General features: G+C 38.7%; 1 protein-coding gene across 1 annotated transcript in view; it reads right to left on the bottom strand.

The window, feature by feature from the left end:
- Positions 1 to 18,911, bottom strand: part of MAP3K5 (mitogen-activated protein kinase kinase kinase 5) — a 203,734-nt gene that overhangs the window by 73,579 nt on the left and 111,244 nt on the right. Inside the window, exons 9-11 of the mRNA XM_046005093.1 lie at positions 15,002 to 15,161; positions 12,523 to 12,676; positions 6,049 to 6,156 (exon numbers count right to left, since the gene is read on the bottom strand). Of these exons, the coding sequence (XP_045861049.1) occupies positions 6,049 to 6,156; positions 12,523 to 12,676; positions 15,002 to 15,161 (422 nt within the window). The remainder of the gene's footprint in view (positions 1 to 6,048; positions 6,157 to 12,522; positions 12,677 to 15,001; positions 15,162 to 18,911) is intronic.

The raw sequence follows: 18,911 nt of genomic DNA, 5'->3' as shown, positions 1-18,911 counted from the left end.
AACATAGGGGAAGAATGACAAGAACAACAAACATTGAGTCATCCGAATGAAAATAACATAATTTTGTTTTATTATTTTACAATAATATACACAGAATAATTTTTCCCAGTGCATAATTCTTTAATAATCTGGATGGAAATTGTAATTCATTTCCAAGCCACAAGGGTGATGTTTACACTGCTTAATAATTTCTGTACTTCAATAAAACAGCTTCCAAGAGAATCTAGGGGAATTATTCTCATTAAATCCTAAAAACTGGATCTTTAGCAAATTAACCTAATAACTGTCATGTCTTAATTTTTAAAATAAAAACCCAGTGATCAAGGTAATTCAATTATTATAGCTGAGTAATGTTTCTTTTCTGAGAAAGAAAAACATTAATTTGAATAAAGCCTCTGCAAGGCTTTACAGATGATTATTTCTGAATTATCTTTAGTTAAATTTTCAACTGAAATGGTAGTTCTATTTCTCCAGAAAATAATACTCCAAGTATGTCTGTATGTACATGCATGCAGATAGTGTCTGTCATAGCTACAATGCTTTATGCAAAATTCAATATAGTAATAAAGTCTGAACATAAAAATTTGATTGTCATATGATAAACATGGGTGATGGCAGGGCCAAGAGGAAAAAAATGTGCAAATTTATTTTTTGAGTTTATTACTCAAGCTAAGTTTAAATTATTACACTCATGTCTTTAAATTAAATAAATTACAAATTGGATCACATTCCCTATAAAAATATGTCTGGTACCAACACAGAATTGACAACATAAATATTTTAGTAGAAATAAGGTAGTCGATACACATGTCCAAGTTTAGCAAGTACTCTACAATAGTCCATTCAGATGGCCAATTCAACTTTGTAAATGGGAAACAACCAGGAAAACAAGCTCTTACCCACCCACTTAAAATACTGCCAGGAGCTTGAGGTCTTGGCTGGACTTGTGAAATGGGTAAGGAAGCCTGTGGCTCTGAGGTGGACCAGAACTCTCCTTTTGGCTGAAGCAAATCAAAAAGCCACAATTTATATCCACAGCACCTAGTTCTTTGCTAGGACCATGCAACTTAAAATACAAATAGATCCTCCCAAGCCCAAAGGAGATGTACGAAAAAACTAGTTTCAACGCACACCAGTCAGGTCACGGATATGTGGCCTGAATTCACAAATGTGCACGCGCCCAGGAAAGGAAGGGACCATGGAAAGGTGCTCCTGGAATGTGGCTCTCTTTCACCAGAGTACAGAGGGAGTTAAATTAAAATAGCACCCTGCAGCTTCAGCTGGTAATACGGAAAGTTGGTTCTAAATCCTGGTGGCCTCAGGTGACCTTCTAAATAGATAGGACCCCGGAGCTGCAGCTGTTACCCGCATGTTACTTGCGTACAGTTCAGCCTTATCCTCAGAGCCTGCATCCAGGATCAGGAGGTGGTGGAGGAAAGCAGAGCCAGTAGGGCTCTTAGGCAAACATGCAACTGAACAGGGAAACTGGAAAACAGCCACAGGATAGCATTGGTAAAATCTATCTCCTATCAGCCCTGTTCTGGGAACAGGCAAGGAGAGATTTCCCAGATAGATTGGGCTGGGTTTGTAGGAAAGGAGAACAGCATTTCCAGAATGTTAGGTTCTTGAAAGGTTGCAAGTGCTGCCAGTGAATGTTCTACCTTACTGGTGTGAAGCCCAGGGCCTGTGATGGAGAGATCTGGAATAAGGTGGCCCAGCTCCCCAGCGCCATTGCTACTGGGACTCACCACATGGAGGCGCTAGTGAGCTACAAGGCCAACAGGTGCGGTTAAAAAGTTCCTGGGGCCTGTCTGGGAATCTGGGGAAAGGGATTGCCAGAGGCAGAGCTAGAATAATTAGCCTCAACAAGCCCCAGACGGACACTCCAGCTAACTGACTGTGCACAAGCACCATACTGTAGGAACTGGTTAGTGTCAGATCCTATGCCCTCGTCCATAGAGTCGGGACTAGGAGTTAACATTGAGCTAAAATGGTGGAGTTCTCCATTGGCAGATACTATTAGCTCCCTAGACAACAGACACGCTCTTCCTTCTTTGCTAAGGAGAGCTGAATGTCGTTGGCATTCAGGTGGCCGTGTTTAGCAATGAGGGGTAATGATTGGTCTAAATCGGCGATGTAAGTCCATTCTCCTTGCTAGTGATTGGTTTAGGCATGAACACATGACACAATTTAAGGTACAAAAGGAGGGCCGGACCCTTTTTTTGGGGAAGCTGTGTGTGAACTGATGCTTTGAGCCGCTATTTAAGATAAGGAGAGAAAAATCAAGAGCGTATAGAGAAGCCACCTGAGAATTCTGATACTGTTCAACTACTGACGTACCGCCAGCATGATCCTCTGCCCCTGAGAAGTTCCTGTTATGTGAGATAACATTTCCTTATCTTCGAAGCCACTTTTAGGTGGGAGTTTTGTATCTAAAAGCATCCTTGATGGATGAGACGATCATATCATCCAAATCTAGAATCTGAGGTAAACATATTCCCCTCATAAATTTCCTAGGTCTTCGCAGAGGGGCCATGGCTGGAGCCAGGGTGAGGTCAGCTCCTCATATTCCACTGGGACCCTGCTGCCTGCTACCTTTCCCTGAGAGACCACCAGACAGGACAGGAGTACTCAGACTCCAAAAAAGGAAGGGATTCTAAATAACAACCATTTAAAATATTTTAGAAATGTTTCTCTTCCTCAGTCTAAGTTTTTCTTTCCTGTGCCCATGCAGACTTTTTTTCAAGTACTAACTTGACTTCATACAACAACCAACCATTGAACAAAGGGAGAACTGTTTGAAGATTAGGATTGCAATTTATTTTGTTCTTGACTTACAGTAACTCCCTAATAAGAGTCCTGAGACTCTTAGGAATTGGTATAATGATATTAACGTTTTGACTGCTGCAATATAAAGTATATACTAGCTGTTCATTCCACATTTTAGAATGAAAATCCTGAGAGAAGGAGTAAAGAAATAAACATGATAAATGAAGAGCAACACACTCTGCTCTATTCTTAGAAAACAATTTAAAACTTTTTATGACAAGGGGTGCCTGAGTGGCTCAGTTGATTGGGCCTCTGACTCTTGATTTTGGCTCAGGTCATGGTCTGTTGGGGGAGGGTCAGGATTGTGAGCTCTGTGGGGAGATTGCTTGGGATTCTCCCTCTGCCTTGCCCTCTGCCCCTCCCCTCAACCTCCATTCCTCAGCTTGCACTCAAGCGCTCTCTCTCAAAAATAAAATCTTAAAAAAAAAACCAAAAACCCATTCTATGACAAAAAGCACCCATTTTTAGTTTAACATCAGATCTATACCCCTGCTATTTATGTTATTAGTGATAGTTATTCCAGTTGCTTTAAACTAACATAATATTAGCAGAGTTATCTTATTTTTATTACTTGTCCTCATTCCAATGGTATCACTTCTATTTCAAACAGCAGAAAGATAGTGGTAATGAACATGCTATGGATAGAACCAGGGTTTTCAAAGAAACTGACATAACATTTAAAATGGAAACTGATTTAAGAAAGCTTAAATTTTTGAACAAGGAGAATTTTTAGCACAGTGGGGACAATGCAAATGTAATTCTTCTTGATCAAAAAGATGGTAAAAGTGGAAACTGGACAACTCACAGCCCAATTCCATAACCCTTCTTAATGCACTCTTTTACATCTTCATTTATTTATTTCTCAGTGTAATATAAAAATTGTCCCTACAGTTGTCACAAAACATAAGAGAGTCAATACAAGGCTAACTTTATTCAACAAAGAACTTCCAGACAACTAGCTGGAAATAGTACTCATTTTCCAAAAATCTCTGGCTTACTTTCTGTTCTTTTTCTGTCTTCTGGCTGTCCACTCATTCTCCTGGCCCTGCTAATTGCTAATTCCTTTAGTCCCATTCTGTTTCCAAGTGTCCTTGGATAACCTTGCTCTTTCCAATCAAGCCTTTGAAAATTGCCTCTCCCAGATAATGTTCCTGTTTCCTAACCTCTTAGATTTTGTACTTTTTACTTCTGCTTGTGAGAACATACAGGCATATACTTTAAAATAATGTAAATAAAACACTGTGTACTTTAAACAATGTGAACAACATGTATATAGTTATATTAGTTATTCTTGATTTTGTCTCTAGACAACTCCACCTGGAGTTATGCCATCATCCCGGCCATAGATGGGAGGCTCCAAGGACCCCCTTCTTGTATTTGACTAATTTGCTACAGTGGCTCATAGAACTCGGGAAAATATTTTAGTTACTAGATTACTGGTTTATCATAAAAGGATATGACCCAGGAAATAGCCAGATGGACAAGATTTATAGGGCAAGTTATAGAGAAAAGCTAAGAACTTCCCTGAACTCTCTAGGGCTGACATTGTCTCCAAATCTCCACTTGTTCACCCACCTGGAAGCTCTTTGAACCCGTCCTTTTTGGGTTTTGGGGGGGGGGGGCTTCATGACGTAAGTATGATCGATTAAATCCACCGACCATGGGAGATCCATTCAATTTATCTCCTCCCCCCTCCCCAGACGTCAAGGGGTGGGACTGAAATTTCTAGTCCTCTAATCCCATAGTTTTCCCTGGGCAGGCAGGCCTCATTCTTAGGTGGGTCCAAAAGTCATCTTATTAACATAAAAAAAAAAACCACTTTTATGGCCTTGAGTGCTTTGGAAATTCTAAGGGCTTTAGGAAATCTGTGCCAGAAGTGGATGAAGACCAAATCCTTATTTCTTACTATAAATTACAATATCACAGTGTCCTAATATAATACCAATAACCTCCCAAATGATTGCTAAAGAGCCAAGCCAGTTAAGTTCTGAGGTTTCAACGTTAGGGCTCAGTTCATATGTGGATTATTGTTGTTACAATATAGTAAGCATATATTACATGTTAGGATCTGTGCAATATACCCTACTAATAATATTTCATTTACTTTTAACAACAACCTTTTGAGGTGGATATTATTATTATCCCATTCTCCAGATGAGGACACTGGGACGTGGAGAAGCCATGCTGCCAAGGCCAGAGATGGAATTTGGAACCCAAGACTGTTGACTCAAAGACATTTTTAAAGCTGACATAGATATTTTTAAAAATTGCAACCTCATGCTTCCAAATGTACTCCCTAACTCCCCCTTTCTGCCAAATTTTCCCCTTTAATATACTTCTATATTGTATTTACTTATTGCCGGAGTAGACAGCAGGAATTTTGCTTATTTTGCACACATCTGTTTCCCTCGTGCCTAACACAGTGCCTGGGAGCTCCTATCACAGAGTAAGTGCTCCAGAAATATTTGTTGAGTTGTTAAGGATGACTGTTAAGGAAAATTTAAGGGTATTTTGGAAAACAATTACCAAAAACCCCACAAAACTACTTTGCCACAGGACTTCTCTCATTTCTGTGGTTGATCCGATGGATTGGAATCAGGTCTTGCAATTTTTCTAACTTAAAAAAATAGTAAGATTTACATAAGCATCAAAACTGATAAAATCCAGAAGTGGAAGGAGCTACCAAAATGACTGCTGTAGGGAGAAATGAGAGCATTTCAGACCCGTCTGCAAACCAGGGCAGCATAGCCCCACTGAGGCTGTGCCAGCTCACGGAGCCAGGGGCTAATCTGAAATCGAGCAGCTGCTTAGATAACCAAACAGTGTCATGAAATGATAACTATAATCATACTTGGGTAAGACTAGAGTGGTCTTATTCTGATAGGCTTCCTAGAATTAAGATATGTATCTTTTAAGTCTCAGGTCTCCCACACATAATTTATAGCATGAATTTATAAAACAGAGAAACTGTCTCATTTTAAGCGTACTTTGGATGGTTATTAAAAATCCGAATAAGTTCAGCTATGTTTTACTAAGTGAGTCAAATTTGTAACCCAACTTTAACAAATTTATACTACAAGATGTGTCTATGCCAAGATAAACACACAGTGAAGCTATTTCTTCTTGAGTAATGCAGATATTTGCTGGAATCCATAAGTGCTGGAAGGGAGTAAAGTCCTTCACAATTAATGCTCTTGTCTTAATAATTACATAATTTACCTTGTCATCAGGAAGCACGTGCCAAATAGATATCGTCTTTTCCTCAACTTCATTGTTGATAGACAAATATGAAGGTTGATAGATTTTGGTTGGTTCCAATATTAATACCTTGAAAACATAAGGCAAAGAAACACACATTAGTGACTGCAGATTTAAGTCATTTAGAGCTGTTAGAGCAATACTGAACTGACGTGGGAGATTATCGGATGAGGATCTGGGTCCACAACTGCGGGAAAACCATTTTAACTCCTAGCTGTTGCCTTCCCTATGAGTCCTTTGAGCACTTTTGGTATTACACAATTATCCTAAATTCCAGTAATACATCACTTTTTCTGCTAAAGAAATTAGAAATAAATTTTTGAAGTCCATATATTGGTTTGACTATCCCCAGGGAATCTACTCTAAAGATATTTTTAAGGCCTTTTATTTTATCTTGCTGTAAGTGCAAAATCTATTTCTATAAATCTACATGTGTCCAAAAAAGGCAGAAATGTGGTAAAGCAAATAATTCTGTACATAGAAAAGATCCCACATACAGAGCATCATGTACTATTTTCGGTTTTCTCCTGCAACACCTTATCGACAAGGTGTGGTAGGATGGTTCGCCTCCCTATGTGAATGGATTGAAAAATGATTTTGGTTATTATTGAAAGACTTTTATATATAAGCCAAAGGAATGGACGCAGCTGTATGAAATAATAAAAATGTTTTTGTGTTGCTTTCAAGATAAAACTGGGCTCTTCAATAATGATATATTTAGTCTTGTGAGAGAAAAAGAGGGGAGTAAAACTTACTCCTGTTTTGGAGATGTATGAGGTGTACATAACAATGGAGTTGACAATCTCTCTCAAAGGATGTAGTACAGTGTTACTAATATCTGATACTAGGTGCAAATAACATTAAGATACCACACATGCACTGATTTTAAAGGTGAAGCAACTATTATCTTTTTACACAGATGCTTACAAGCGCCCACCTAGCTCAAATTTCCCCCGCGGTCTTAAGTAGGAACATTTAAAAAAGGAAAGAAAAGTCAATACTAAATTATCAGAGAACCTAGACTAGTTCTTTCTACCCTACTGCTTAAAATGCAAAAAAAAAAAAAAAATGGCTTTTAGAAAGAATCTTACATGAAGCAAGTTGACCAAATAAAAGTGGAGGAAAACTCTTCAAAAGACTTCATCAGCAAGGGATTATGGACTCACAATACAGAGTAAGCTAACACGCAGTCTGAGTGAGAAGGTATGTGGATTGGCCACCCCACCCTCGGCCATCCGCTGCAAACACAGTGTACTGATTTTATGCTATATTTACCACAAGAGTAAAATGTATTTAAATTAGGGTACAGAGAACTACAGAAAGGGGATTAAGAAAACTAAATTTTATTTACTTTTGATTATTAAAAAACAAACAAACAAACAAACAAACATAAGGGCTTAATTCTCAGGCTCCAGTTATGAAAATAAGATAGAAGAGACCACAAATAAAGCACAAGAAGAGCCCGTTGGGGAACATATTCTGATTTAGGGACATACCAGGAGAATCAAGTCCCAAATTCCAATCAACAGACATGAAACTGTGCTGATTAATAATGGAAACAAATTTTCAAAAAATCTTGGCAGAATTGGTGCTCTCAAATCTGAGTATCCCAGGGTTGGTGAAACAAGATGAATAATAGGGAATAAAAGGCAGGTCTTCCAAAATAGCATCCAAGTCACTGTACCCACAAATGAGAATATACCTTGTTCCCTAATCATGTGGGCACAGAATTTAACATTAGAAAAGCACAGCACCGGGTTATCTCCTCTTCTTAAATTTATGTCTTTATTGTTGTTTCACATATTTCTAACAGATAAAATCTTACCTATGTTTTCCTGTGTCAAGATAGGAAATCAAAATTGGTTGTAATTATCATTAACCCTTGTCCAGCCCTTTGATCTGCCCTTGAAATCACAAAAATGGGAGGAATCCGTCGCATACGTTACAGAGGTCACAGAAAGACTGAGAGAAGGGGGAGGAAGAGGAGATAATTTGACAAAAACAGATAAAACCACTTGAAAGTACGAACATTTTTGCTTTTAGTTCCTACACTTTTCTACTGTTTAACATTAAAATCGATGGCTAAAAATTTAAAAAAAAATGAACATCTAACATCTTGTATCTGAAGTAGGAAGGAGGGCAATGAGACCTATAAACTATACAGGGTAGACATTAAATAGTTACATGTCTCAGCTCCTACAAGAGTCCGCAGAAGCATCACACTCCACTTCCTCTCACCTGACCTGGGGTGAGGGGTTGATGGTCCCCTAACTTTTCAACGTAGGAAGTAAAGAAAATAAACAGAGAAGAGAGGTGAGAAAAAAGAATCAATGGAACTAAACCCAAATAATAATAATAAGTGAGAGGACTATTTAAGTCATTTTGCAAAGAAACTTTAGTCTGTCTTCTTTTACACAGGGTCACTGCTGTTTCTTTGAGGAATGAGAATGGATATGGTAGTGAAATAAATAGAAGCAACCAAATAAAATATTTTCTAATATAAGTAATCTTGGTTTTAATCAGATCCACTTTAAGAGAAGGAAAATGTTATCACCCCCAAACAAGACCTACTGTGGCCTTCGTAAGTATGAGCTAAGGATGCTACTCTGAGGACGCAATGAGTCAGTTAGTGACTGACATGGCACCACAGGTACTAGACACCTGCCTTTCTCTATGCAGTGGAACACGGGGAGCAAATTCCAATGGTTGCAGGGAGCGGGCCCAGTGAGAAAGGCAGATGAGCGAAGCAGGAAGGATGGGATTGTAATCAATGTCTAGAATGGCCGCATACAGATAGTTGACTTAGTAGGTTGTTGCTTTTGGAAAAGGCAGTTCAACTGCCAGTCCCTTTAGTTTTTCAATAGATGAAAATCTAGATTTTTATGTGAACTCTCCTTATTTTTCATCTGACTTTTTTATAAACTTTATTTTCAGTTGAAATACTCTTATCTTTTTTTTAAAATTTTTACTTATTTATTTGGCAGAGAGATCACAAGTAGGCAGAGAGGCAGGCAGAGAGAGGCGGGGGAAGCGGGCTCCCCGCTGAGCAGAGAGCCCGATGCCGGGCTTGATCCCAGGACCCTGAGATCATGACCTGAGCCGAAGGCAGAGGCTTAACCCACTGAGCCACCCAGACTCCCCGAAATACTCTATCTTTTCACATATTTTGTCTATCTTTTCCTCTGTCTTCTTTAACATGGTAATTACAGTTATTTGAAGTTCTTATCCGGTAACTTCAATATGTAAATCACTTCTGGGCTCACCTCTATGGGCTCTTCAAGCTCTTCATTATCGGTCACTTTTTTTTCTTCTTAGAATGTCCAGTAATCTTTGATTGTGTCTGACCCAATGCAGAGGCTCTGAACCGCATCTTTCCAGAGGTCTCCCTACCCCTGCCCCCTAGCTAGCAGTCAAATTTTTAGTGCATCACCTTGTTTCTATGGAGGCTTAGTTTTATCACAGCTTTGTTAGGGTGGGTCTTTTATTTTTGGCTTTACTCCTAGGGCATGGGTTTTCTCTATCTCCTCTAAATCCTTGGGGTATTCATCAGGATCTCATCATTCTGGCTAGACCCAAAGTCCAACATCTTATTCCTCCTGCATTGTTCAAGTTCTGGGATATCTGCTCAGCTCCCAACCTTCCAAAGAATGCTCTCTACCACTTCTGGTCCTGATCTTCTAACTAGCAAGGGGATTTACCTTGATAAGGTTTACTTAAGCCACATAGATTTCATCTAAAACCCAATTTTGGTCAAATACTAGGACCAGTAGTTAGTTGTGTTTATTCATGCTGTGCTTACCCCTGGCTCACACTATCTAGGAGTTGCTCTGTGGCTCAAGGGAAATACCCAGGCAGAATTTTGGGATTCACTCTTTAAGACTCCCCCTTCTCCAACACCCTGCTTCTCATATTCCACCTGTCTTAGAGTCCCAAACACTCCTCCAGCCTCCTCCGCCCAGAGAGACAGCCGCACCCTGCTAGGGCTCTACTTCCTGGTGTGGCAGCCAGAAAAAGGCCTTAAGGGGAAAAAAAGTAGGTGAGGTGGGACTCACCTCAAGTGCCTCCCTGCCCAGGGATCACAACCCTGTGATAATTGCTATTTAATGTGTAGAAACAGAATTTAACATATTTTATTCAGATTTTATAGTTATTTATACCAATACCAATACCAGTACCATTTATAGCCAGCACTGATGATCTAACTCTCCTTATTTTTTAAACGTAGGCAACAGGGGTGCCTGGGTGGCTCAGTGGGTTAAAGCCTCTGCCTTCGGCTTGGGTCATGATCTCGGGATCCTGGGATCGAGCCCCACGTCGGGCTCTCTGTTCGGCGGGGAGCCTGCTTCTCTCTCTTTCTCTCTGCCTGCCTCTCTGCCTACTTGTGATCTCTGTCTGTCAAGTAAAAAAAAAATCTTTAATAAGTGTAGGCAACAAATTCTTTTTTTTTTTTGCAGAGAGAGAGAGAGGAGGAAGCAGGCTCCCTGCCAAGCAGAGAGCCCGAGTGGGACTCGATCCCAAGACCCTGGGATCATGACCTGAGTCGAAGGCAGAGGCCTAACCCACTGAGTCACCCAGGTGCCCCCTCTTTTTTTTTTTTTTAAATCACCAAGTGGTCTTTTAAACACAAACACAATCATATGCACAACCCCACACATAATAAGAGAAATACTAATTAAAATGATCCCAATGTACCATTTTTTCATTTGTAAGTTTAGCAAAAGTACAAATATGATAAACATACTTTTTGGAGAGAGACTTTAGGAAAGTGGTCAGTCTCGTGTGTTGCCAGTGAGGATGCCAACTGATACAATCCCTATGGAAGGCAACATGGCAATCTCAATTAATTCTACTTCAGGGAACTGATACTACAGATTTATGCATACGTGTGCAAAATGGCACAGGTACAATGGTGTCTCATTTTAATTTGCATGTTTTGACTACCTAATGACTACCTTAATTATCTTTTCATACGATTTGTCCATTTTTTTTCTTACCAATTAGTAGTTGTTGTTTTTTTTCTTTTTGCCTACGAGGCAAATCGATAACTTTGCTGCATTCGTATTAAATACCTTCTCCCTCTCTAGAATTTGCCAAGTTCACGATGTTCTTTATCGAACAAAAGTTAGGATTTTTAATGAATCAAATTGGTCAATATTTGCCTTTAGGGCTTACAGGTCCCTTTCTTGCTTAAGAAAGCCTCTCTCACCTGGAGTATATATCTTTATTCTCCTAACTTCTTAATATCTGCTGGTTTTATTTTTTGACATTCATAGTATGACAGACAAATTCATACTAAACTAATTTAAATGAGCTCAGAATAGCTAAGAGGAGTGGTTTCCTTTCATCGCCAATTTTCTAGTCGATCAAGTCAACAGTTAACTCAATACGGACAGTTCTGCGCTGTCTTCTTTCATGGCATTTGCTCCCATCGGAGCCCCAGCTGTGGGCATGCTGCCAGCTCACTGTGAGACAACTATTTTCCTAGGCTACACATTATCTAGGCTGGAAAACAAAGTGTTTTTAGTTTGAAAGGCTTTTCAGCTGAAGATCCTGCTGAGCTGAAGGCTTCATCGGGAATAGAGAGTAAAGAAAGCCTGTTAATGCCAGCAATGGATTTAATTAAATGAAACAGATGATCTTATAAACAAGAATTAGGGAACAAGATCTTAGAAAAAGAACTGAGAGTTGTCACCACCTGAGGATGGAGGATTGGACCTGAGAGCTCACACAGAGAGACTGATGGCATCACTTGGACGTGGGAAGAGCTGAGGGCACACAGTGACTTGTCAGTGGTTCTTGAATTGGATGCTAAAGCGTATACTGCTTTGGACGGTATTCTGAGAACGACCAGGATAGGAAAGGCACCAGCTGAGAAGATGAGCAATATATTTTTAAAAGTGTGTGTGTGTCTACTATACATATATCTGTATCTATATCTAGCCAACGTGCGCAGCAAATCGGAACCTATGAGTCATCATTTCTCACGATCTAAGGGACTGTAAAATGTGACTGGGAACTGAGGACACTCCATCTAACTCTGACCCATGTGGGGAATGAGCAATGGAGAGGGAATAATGACCGAGGTGAGTAACAGCACTTCCCACCATAGTAACGGTGTTGACATTGATGACAATGTTCACACAACTGTTGTAGGAATTAACAGCAACCTTGGCTCTAGTCTGAAGCTATGTGTTGACTGACTGAGGCTAAGCAAGAGACAATCTTTTCTTGGAAAGCATGCTTCACAACTTATCCAAAGAAATCACCAAATTCCACGGCAAAAACATAAAAGTGTATCTCACGTCCCCGATTTTGAGAAGTTATTTTAAAAAAAAGTAACACTAGTACTGTTAGAATCACGTGCAAAAACGTTCTTTAAATAAAAGAAGCAAATGAGAAGTGCAGCTAAAGTTAAGCTAAACGAAGAATACTCACTGGAAACCTAACGACGGTAACATTGGTCTTTGTGGCCTCAACCAAGAAGTCCATCCAGAAGTCCACGAGCTCCTGCTTGGCCACAGGCTGCTCTGTAGTTAGTTTCACAAAATGCTTATATATCAAAATTGTCTCTACAATCGACTTGAGGTACCTAAAAGTGAAAAGATATAAGACACGTAACAGGCAGATCTAAATATGATTTTAGTACTTATGCATTTTAGTACATATGATTTCACCAAACATTATTCACTATTTGTGACATGTCGTGCACTTTCATACACATTCTCTCATTTAAATCTTACAGAAATTCAATGAAGTGGGCTTTAAAAAAAAGAAAAAAGATTTGTTTATTTGAGAGAGAGAAGAGAGAGAGCCTGAGTGGGAGAGGCAGGGGGAAAGGCAAGCAGACCCTATACTGAGTGCAGAACTGGATTCCGGGCTCCATGTTAGTGCCCTGAGACCACAACTTGAGCTGAAATCCAGAGTCGGCTGCTTAACTGACTGAGCCACCCAGGTGCCCCAATAAAGTAGGCTGTTTTATCCCCATTTTAAAGATGAGTCCATTGAGGGGTAGAGAGCTCAAATTGCATGGGCTGGATGATACATCAACTGAAAACATGCCTTTTAAAATAATGCCTATCCTCTTCAAGGGAGTGGTTAACGCACTTGTTTTAAAATATGCTTCCTTGAGAAAGCTTTTCTAAATAGACCCTTCATAAGAGATCATTATTTTGCTGTGAAGCAACTCAGCTTATGTTATACAAATATCCTCCAACCTAACAAGACAGATGGTGCCTCAAAGGAAAAAGCTAGGAAAAAATGAGGAGCACAATAATTATATGAGATACTGGGTTGTAAACTATAAACATGGAAATTAACAGTAAGTGAATGGGAACTTTAGGCATGGTTTTGTGGTTGTTATTACTATTGCATAAAATAATGTTTTCTCTGTTGTCAACAGAAGCTGGGACACCTCAAACCAGAGCTCTTTTGACCGGTGCTTCCATCCCCTTCTGTACCATCATGATGATCATTGTAAAGCAATGACAAAAGAGGCTGCATGTAACACATGCATTGACTGATTCTTTTATTTCATTCCTAGTCAAACACCGACTGTAGACACCCCACGGAGAGCACAGCTGTGTCCCTATGTAGCACAGAGGGCTGACGAGATAGAAATGTGAAAGGTACACAGCACAGCGACCTACATCTCAATGGGGCTACAACTATGCAGAGATATGACTAGCCACTCTCTAGAGAAATATGATTTAAAAATGAGAGAAACAGATTTCATAAGATGAACTAATCACACACGTGCTTCTATCTGGATGCAGGCAGGAAAGGGTTTTAGGTCAGGGTCTGGTTTGCGTGTGGAGGTGATCTAGGAGCCTCCACAGGTGGAGAAGAAGGCCAGAAGAGGCACACGCAGCATGTGCGTGAAGCCACAATCTGGCCCGTTCAGTGTGACTAGAGAGCCACGTAACTGGAGGCAAGTGACATGATCTGAGTCGGAGTGACTAAAGACAAACATTGTTCCTTCAGACAAGAAGGTGGACTTTATACCCTAGACTGTGAAGAGCCATTAAACTCTATTGATGTAATAAGGATTTCCGTGGCAAGGGGGAAGGGTCATACGTGAATTTTAGAAGGATCCCTATGGGTGTGACACTGGGGAAGATTTGTCAATGAGATGACCTGAATGTGAGGAAACTCTTTGGGGAGCCATGGGAACCTACTTGGGGAAACATGTCCTGAAGTAGTTTCTCTGATGAAAACAAGTCAGTGGCGTAGGCTCTGAGCCAACCTGAGCCTTTCTTGATATCATGGTAAACCTTTTAAAGCCTGTACAGCTAGTAATCATTATGTGGGATGCATAATAAAATCAGCATTGTTTTCCAAAATAGTCCTAAATGCACTCTTAAGTGCTTTTCTCTCTTCAATGACCACAGACAAAAGGATGAGACTTGGGGGCACTCCAAGAACAAGTTGAAATTAGAAAAACACACATAGATGAAACATTCAAAGGTGTGAATAAGCCTGAAGCACAGAGAAGTGAAAATCAAGAATAAGAATCCCCAAACTGAGACAGGGCCAACAAGAGAACCAAGGGTGTGTGTTTGGGGCAGAAACGTGAGAGGATGACATGGAAAACTGTGAAAATCCCGAATCAATGCACAGGTGTCAATGCACAGGTGGCTTTCTGTGGGGACCACTGGCCAACCTGGGCTTGTGCTTGGTCAGAGTCATGGCAAGGCTAAGCCGAAGGCCAGAGGACATCACCTGCATCCAAAGTCATCAGAACCTATACGCAACACATTTATAAACACAGTTTCCCCTCTAAATTCTGCATTTCATTCTGTAAGCAAACAAAATCATCTAATTGTCAGTTCAACAAATATAACAATTTGGAAATAAGAGATAAGTGTTGTTTATTAAAAGTACTTGCTCAAACACCTAAGAGTTTACTAGTAATTACCATGCTGGTGTCTTCAGTTTAAAAAGCTTTTCAGATGCTTGGATGACTCTCATGTGGTCATTGGCCAGGACACTGGCACCGAGAAAAAATCCAACTTCCCAGTAGCTCTGAAGTTTTTCTAAGTTTCCTTTTTTGCCAAGGAGGCTACTTAGCTTCACCCCTAGAAGATCATCAGGAAGCATGTTACAAACACACAACACCAAGGCAGAGCAGACTTTTTATTTAAAAACAAAATTAAGTTTTCATTCCTCCTTTTAGATTCAAATAGCTTTAAGTTTGAATTATAAAAGTGGCTTACGTTCATTGTGGGAAAAAAAAATTCCCTTTATTTTGAAGATCCAAAGATAAATGCCACTGTTGCTTTGGTGTACATCATTCCTGAATTTTAATGTATGCTTGCATTTCATATGCATAAATCAAAAGGTGGTAATATCTTGTTATGGGAGCACCTTGCTTCCCTTATAATATCATGAATTCTTTAGTTGCTTTAAACGGAAATATGCAACACTATCGATCACTCATTTGCAGTATAAAAGTATATAGTATATATATTTTGCAAGAGTAAAATGCTACAAATATGCAAGTATGATTAGACACTTAAAAGTTAGGAAATAAGGAAACTGACAGTACTGTTTGATTACTGTTGCTTTATAACAAGACTTGAAAGTTAGGTAATGTAAATCCTCCCAATTTCATTCTTCAAGATTGTTTTGATTCTTCCTGGTGTTTCGCATTTCATTATAAATTTTTGTCTCTACTCTGCCCTGTGTTATTTTTGCATTTGTAATCCTTTGTTTGCTTTAAAGAGAATATATCCTTGTAGAATTGTTAAGTGCCATTAGCTTTCACAACATTAAAGAATCAGGAAAATTATCTGAGATTTGAGGACGAGGTAAAATAGATGGGCCATGTCATCTCAGTACTTCACAGGGGCATCAGGCCACATTTAAGGATTGTCTACGGAAAGTGTAACAAGTTCATTTCACTGTTTACTATTCATTAAAGATTTAAAATCTCAGATTTAGAGAAGTTTGTTAACTTGCATGTTTTGGTTTAGTAGAGATTCATATACTTTCTGTCTAGTAAAACAGATAATCCCTAAGATTTATGACCTATTGGGCCTGAACTAGTTCTGTTTTTTTCCAATCAAACTCAGAAATGTTTGTTAAATTGTCTATGAATACCTCAGCTCCTAAAATACACTTTCAACTACACATATCCTCTTACTGTTTTCCATATTAACAGAGTTACATAAAAATTTTTAAAAAAGATTTATGTTATTTGTTTTTTAGACAGAGAGAGAGAGCACAGAGGGTGGGGCAGAGGGAGAGAGATAATACCAAGCTGACTACTGGGGCGGGGGGGGGGGGGGGGGGGCTCAATCTCACAACCCTGAGATCATGGCCTGGGCCAAAATTAAGAGTCAGATACTCAGTTGACTGAGCCTCCCAGGCACCCCTAAAAATATTTTCCAAGTGTTCTATTTTATATTTCCTGAGAACTATGACATTTTTGGGAAAATTATACTTCAACAAAACAAAATAATCCTTCAAAAACTTAATGCTACTTTTTATGATAGAATACATTTAAGCCCTGAGTATTTCAAGAAAAAGTCCATTTGGAAAACCTTCACAATTTATGATAAGTTAGAAAGAGAATGGCTTTGCCCCTAAAAATTTCGTAAGATTAAAAAATTATACCCAGTTATGCAACAATGTCCATGATCTCCTATCTGAGTATAATAAAAAAAATTTCAATAAATACAAAGGAAAGAAAAAAGTGTAGAGGGAAAATGAGATAGTAAAAATGGGTATTTCTACCAACTTCTTCTGAAAATGAGCTCTTTTTATTGTGTCATGCTTGTAGGAAATGAACCAAGGATTGATCTAGCAGCAAATCAGGTCAAATATTTAAATAGGGACTATGAAAATGTATGATCATAAAATTACAGTAAAAGTTTTAAAAGAAAATTTCAAGTTTACTTACTCTTATATGCTGGAAGTTCATATTATAAGGGTGACATTTAGCTTTGACCTTGGCATGAATGTGTCATATGTTTGTGTGGTTTGACTTATTTTTATAGCCACTGCAATTCTTATTAGCTGGACATTAGAGCTTATAGTTTGGGTTAAACATTTTTGGCGAGACTGTTTTACTGGAGATGCTGCTTTACCCCCTGTTCATCGCAGGAAGAAGCAATGCTGGGCCGTCTCACTGTTAGGGATGCTGGCTGGATCACTGAGGGCCAGATCTCCGGAGGGCATATATAGAATGGACTGTGTAGGTATATTTGTCCTTTGCAACTAACAAGCAACCTGTGAGGGAGCTTTGGTATCAGGTAAATATGGTAAAATGAAATTTAAAAAAATAAACATTTTCACTTAATGATTTTAGTTCTAATTGATGACCCTTGCCAGAATCATTATTTCAACATCACTGTCATTGTGAGCTTTATTGTTCTCCTTCATTAACTAGAATTCTTTTGAAGAGTATGTTCTCTTTTGGAATAATACATTTAGTATGAAGCATACTTTAAGAAGTGTCTACCTCATTAACTAGACAAGCTATAATAGCTCTTGAAAAAGAAGGGAAGGTACCTAATTTCTTCCCTATAATTTCCAAGTATCTGAGCAATTGGTCACCTCCATACAGGACAAATGATTTGTTCTGTACTTGGTGATGGATTTTGTTTTTGTTTTGATTTCCTTTTTAAAATTATCTTTATAAAATCATGGACTTCCTTATTCAGTAATACAGATTTCATTTTTATTGCTCCCTGAAAATGAGATTCAAATAGTTGTTTGTCTCAATTCCAAGCACAATGTTCTTTCATTACACCATCATTATTTTTGGGGACCCAAACCTATAATTCTGACTCTCTCCCATAGAATGTCTCATAGTTGAAAAAGTCCCCAGAAGATGGGAAAATCATTTGTTATTAGGCTAACATCTGAATATTAATTTTACATCTTGTGAAGCTGAAAAGAAGAACATGTAAGATGTAGTTCTGTGTTTTAAGTAGTCTAAACATTAATGCTTCTCCAAAAACTGGGAAAGTGAAACACAGATCATGAAACAGTCTTAATCTCAGACACTCACACAACTAGAATTGAGAGTCTTTGGGTGTAGGCAAGGAGAACTAAGAATCGGGTCTTACTGTAGAGGTCTTAAACTTAAGATGGTATATTTAGATGCTTCAATTTAGTAGTTATCTTTTGGTATCTTAATTTTTAACTGCTTATCTTTTATAAATAAATCAAAATTTCAAAATACACCTGAAGAAGGGATCTTATTTTTTAAAAAGTCTGATTACTAAAGGGAACTCGCAGTTCAAGCTAATTTGTACATTTGCAGGGGGCCAAGAGAAGGAATAGAAGAAGATACAAATCACTGAGAAATTTGATTAGACCATTTAAAAACTGTTTTTTAAAAGTATATCTTTAAGATATACAAAATGTAGGGCACCTGGGTGGCTCAGTGGGTTAAGCCTCTGCCTTCGGCTCAGGTCATGATCTCAGGGTCTTGGGATCAAGCCCCATGTTGGGCTCACTGCTTGGTGGGGAGCCTGCTTCCTCCTTTCTCTCTCTGCCTGCCTCTCTGCCTACTTGTGACCTCTCTCGCTCACTATCAAATAAATAAATAAATCTTAAAAAAATAAAATATGTAAAATGTGTTATGTATTAATCTTTTTATTATATACTATTAACTAATATTACATTAGACTATTTAATCTGTTTTTCCTTGAAAATCATTTTAATTCTATTTTTCCATAAAAAATTAACTTTAGGTCAGCATGAGCATAATGATGAGCATAATTTATTATTGAGTAGACTCTAAAGTAGTGAGTTTTAATTGCATTTTAGTTATAAAGGACATACAATTTGGAGTGCATGTCACAGTGTTTCAGAAA

This window comes from Meles meles, chromosome 5 (genome assembly GCF_922984935.1).
Source record: "Meles meles chromosome 5, mMelMel3.1 paternal haplotype, whole genome shotgun sequence".
Taxonomy (NCBI): Eukaryota; Metazoa; Chordata; class Mammalia; order Carnivora; family Mustelidae; genus Meles; species Meles meles.
The sequence above is the reverse complement of the archived record's forward strand: the minus strand, read 5'-3'. Positions and strand labels throughout refer to the sequence as shown.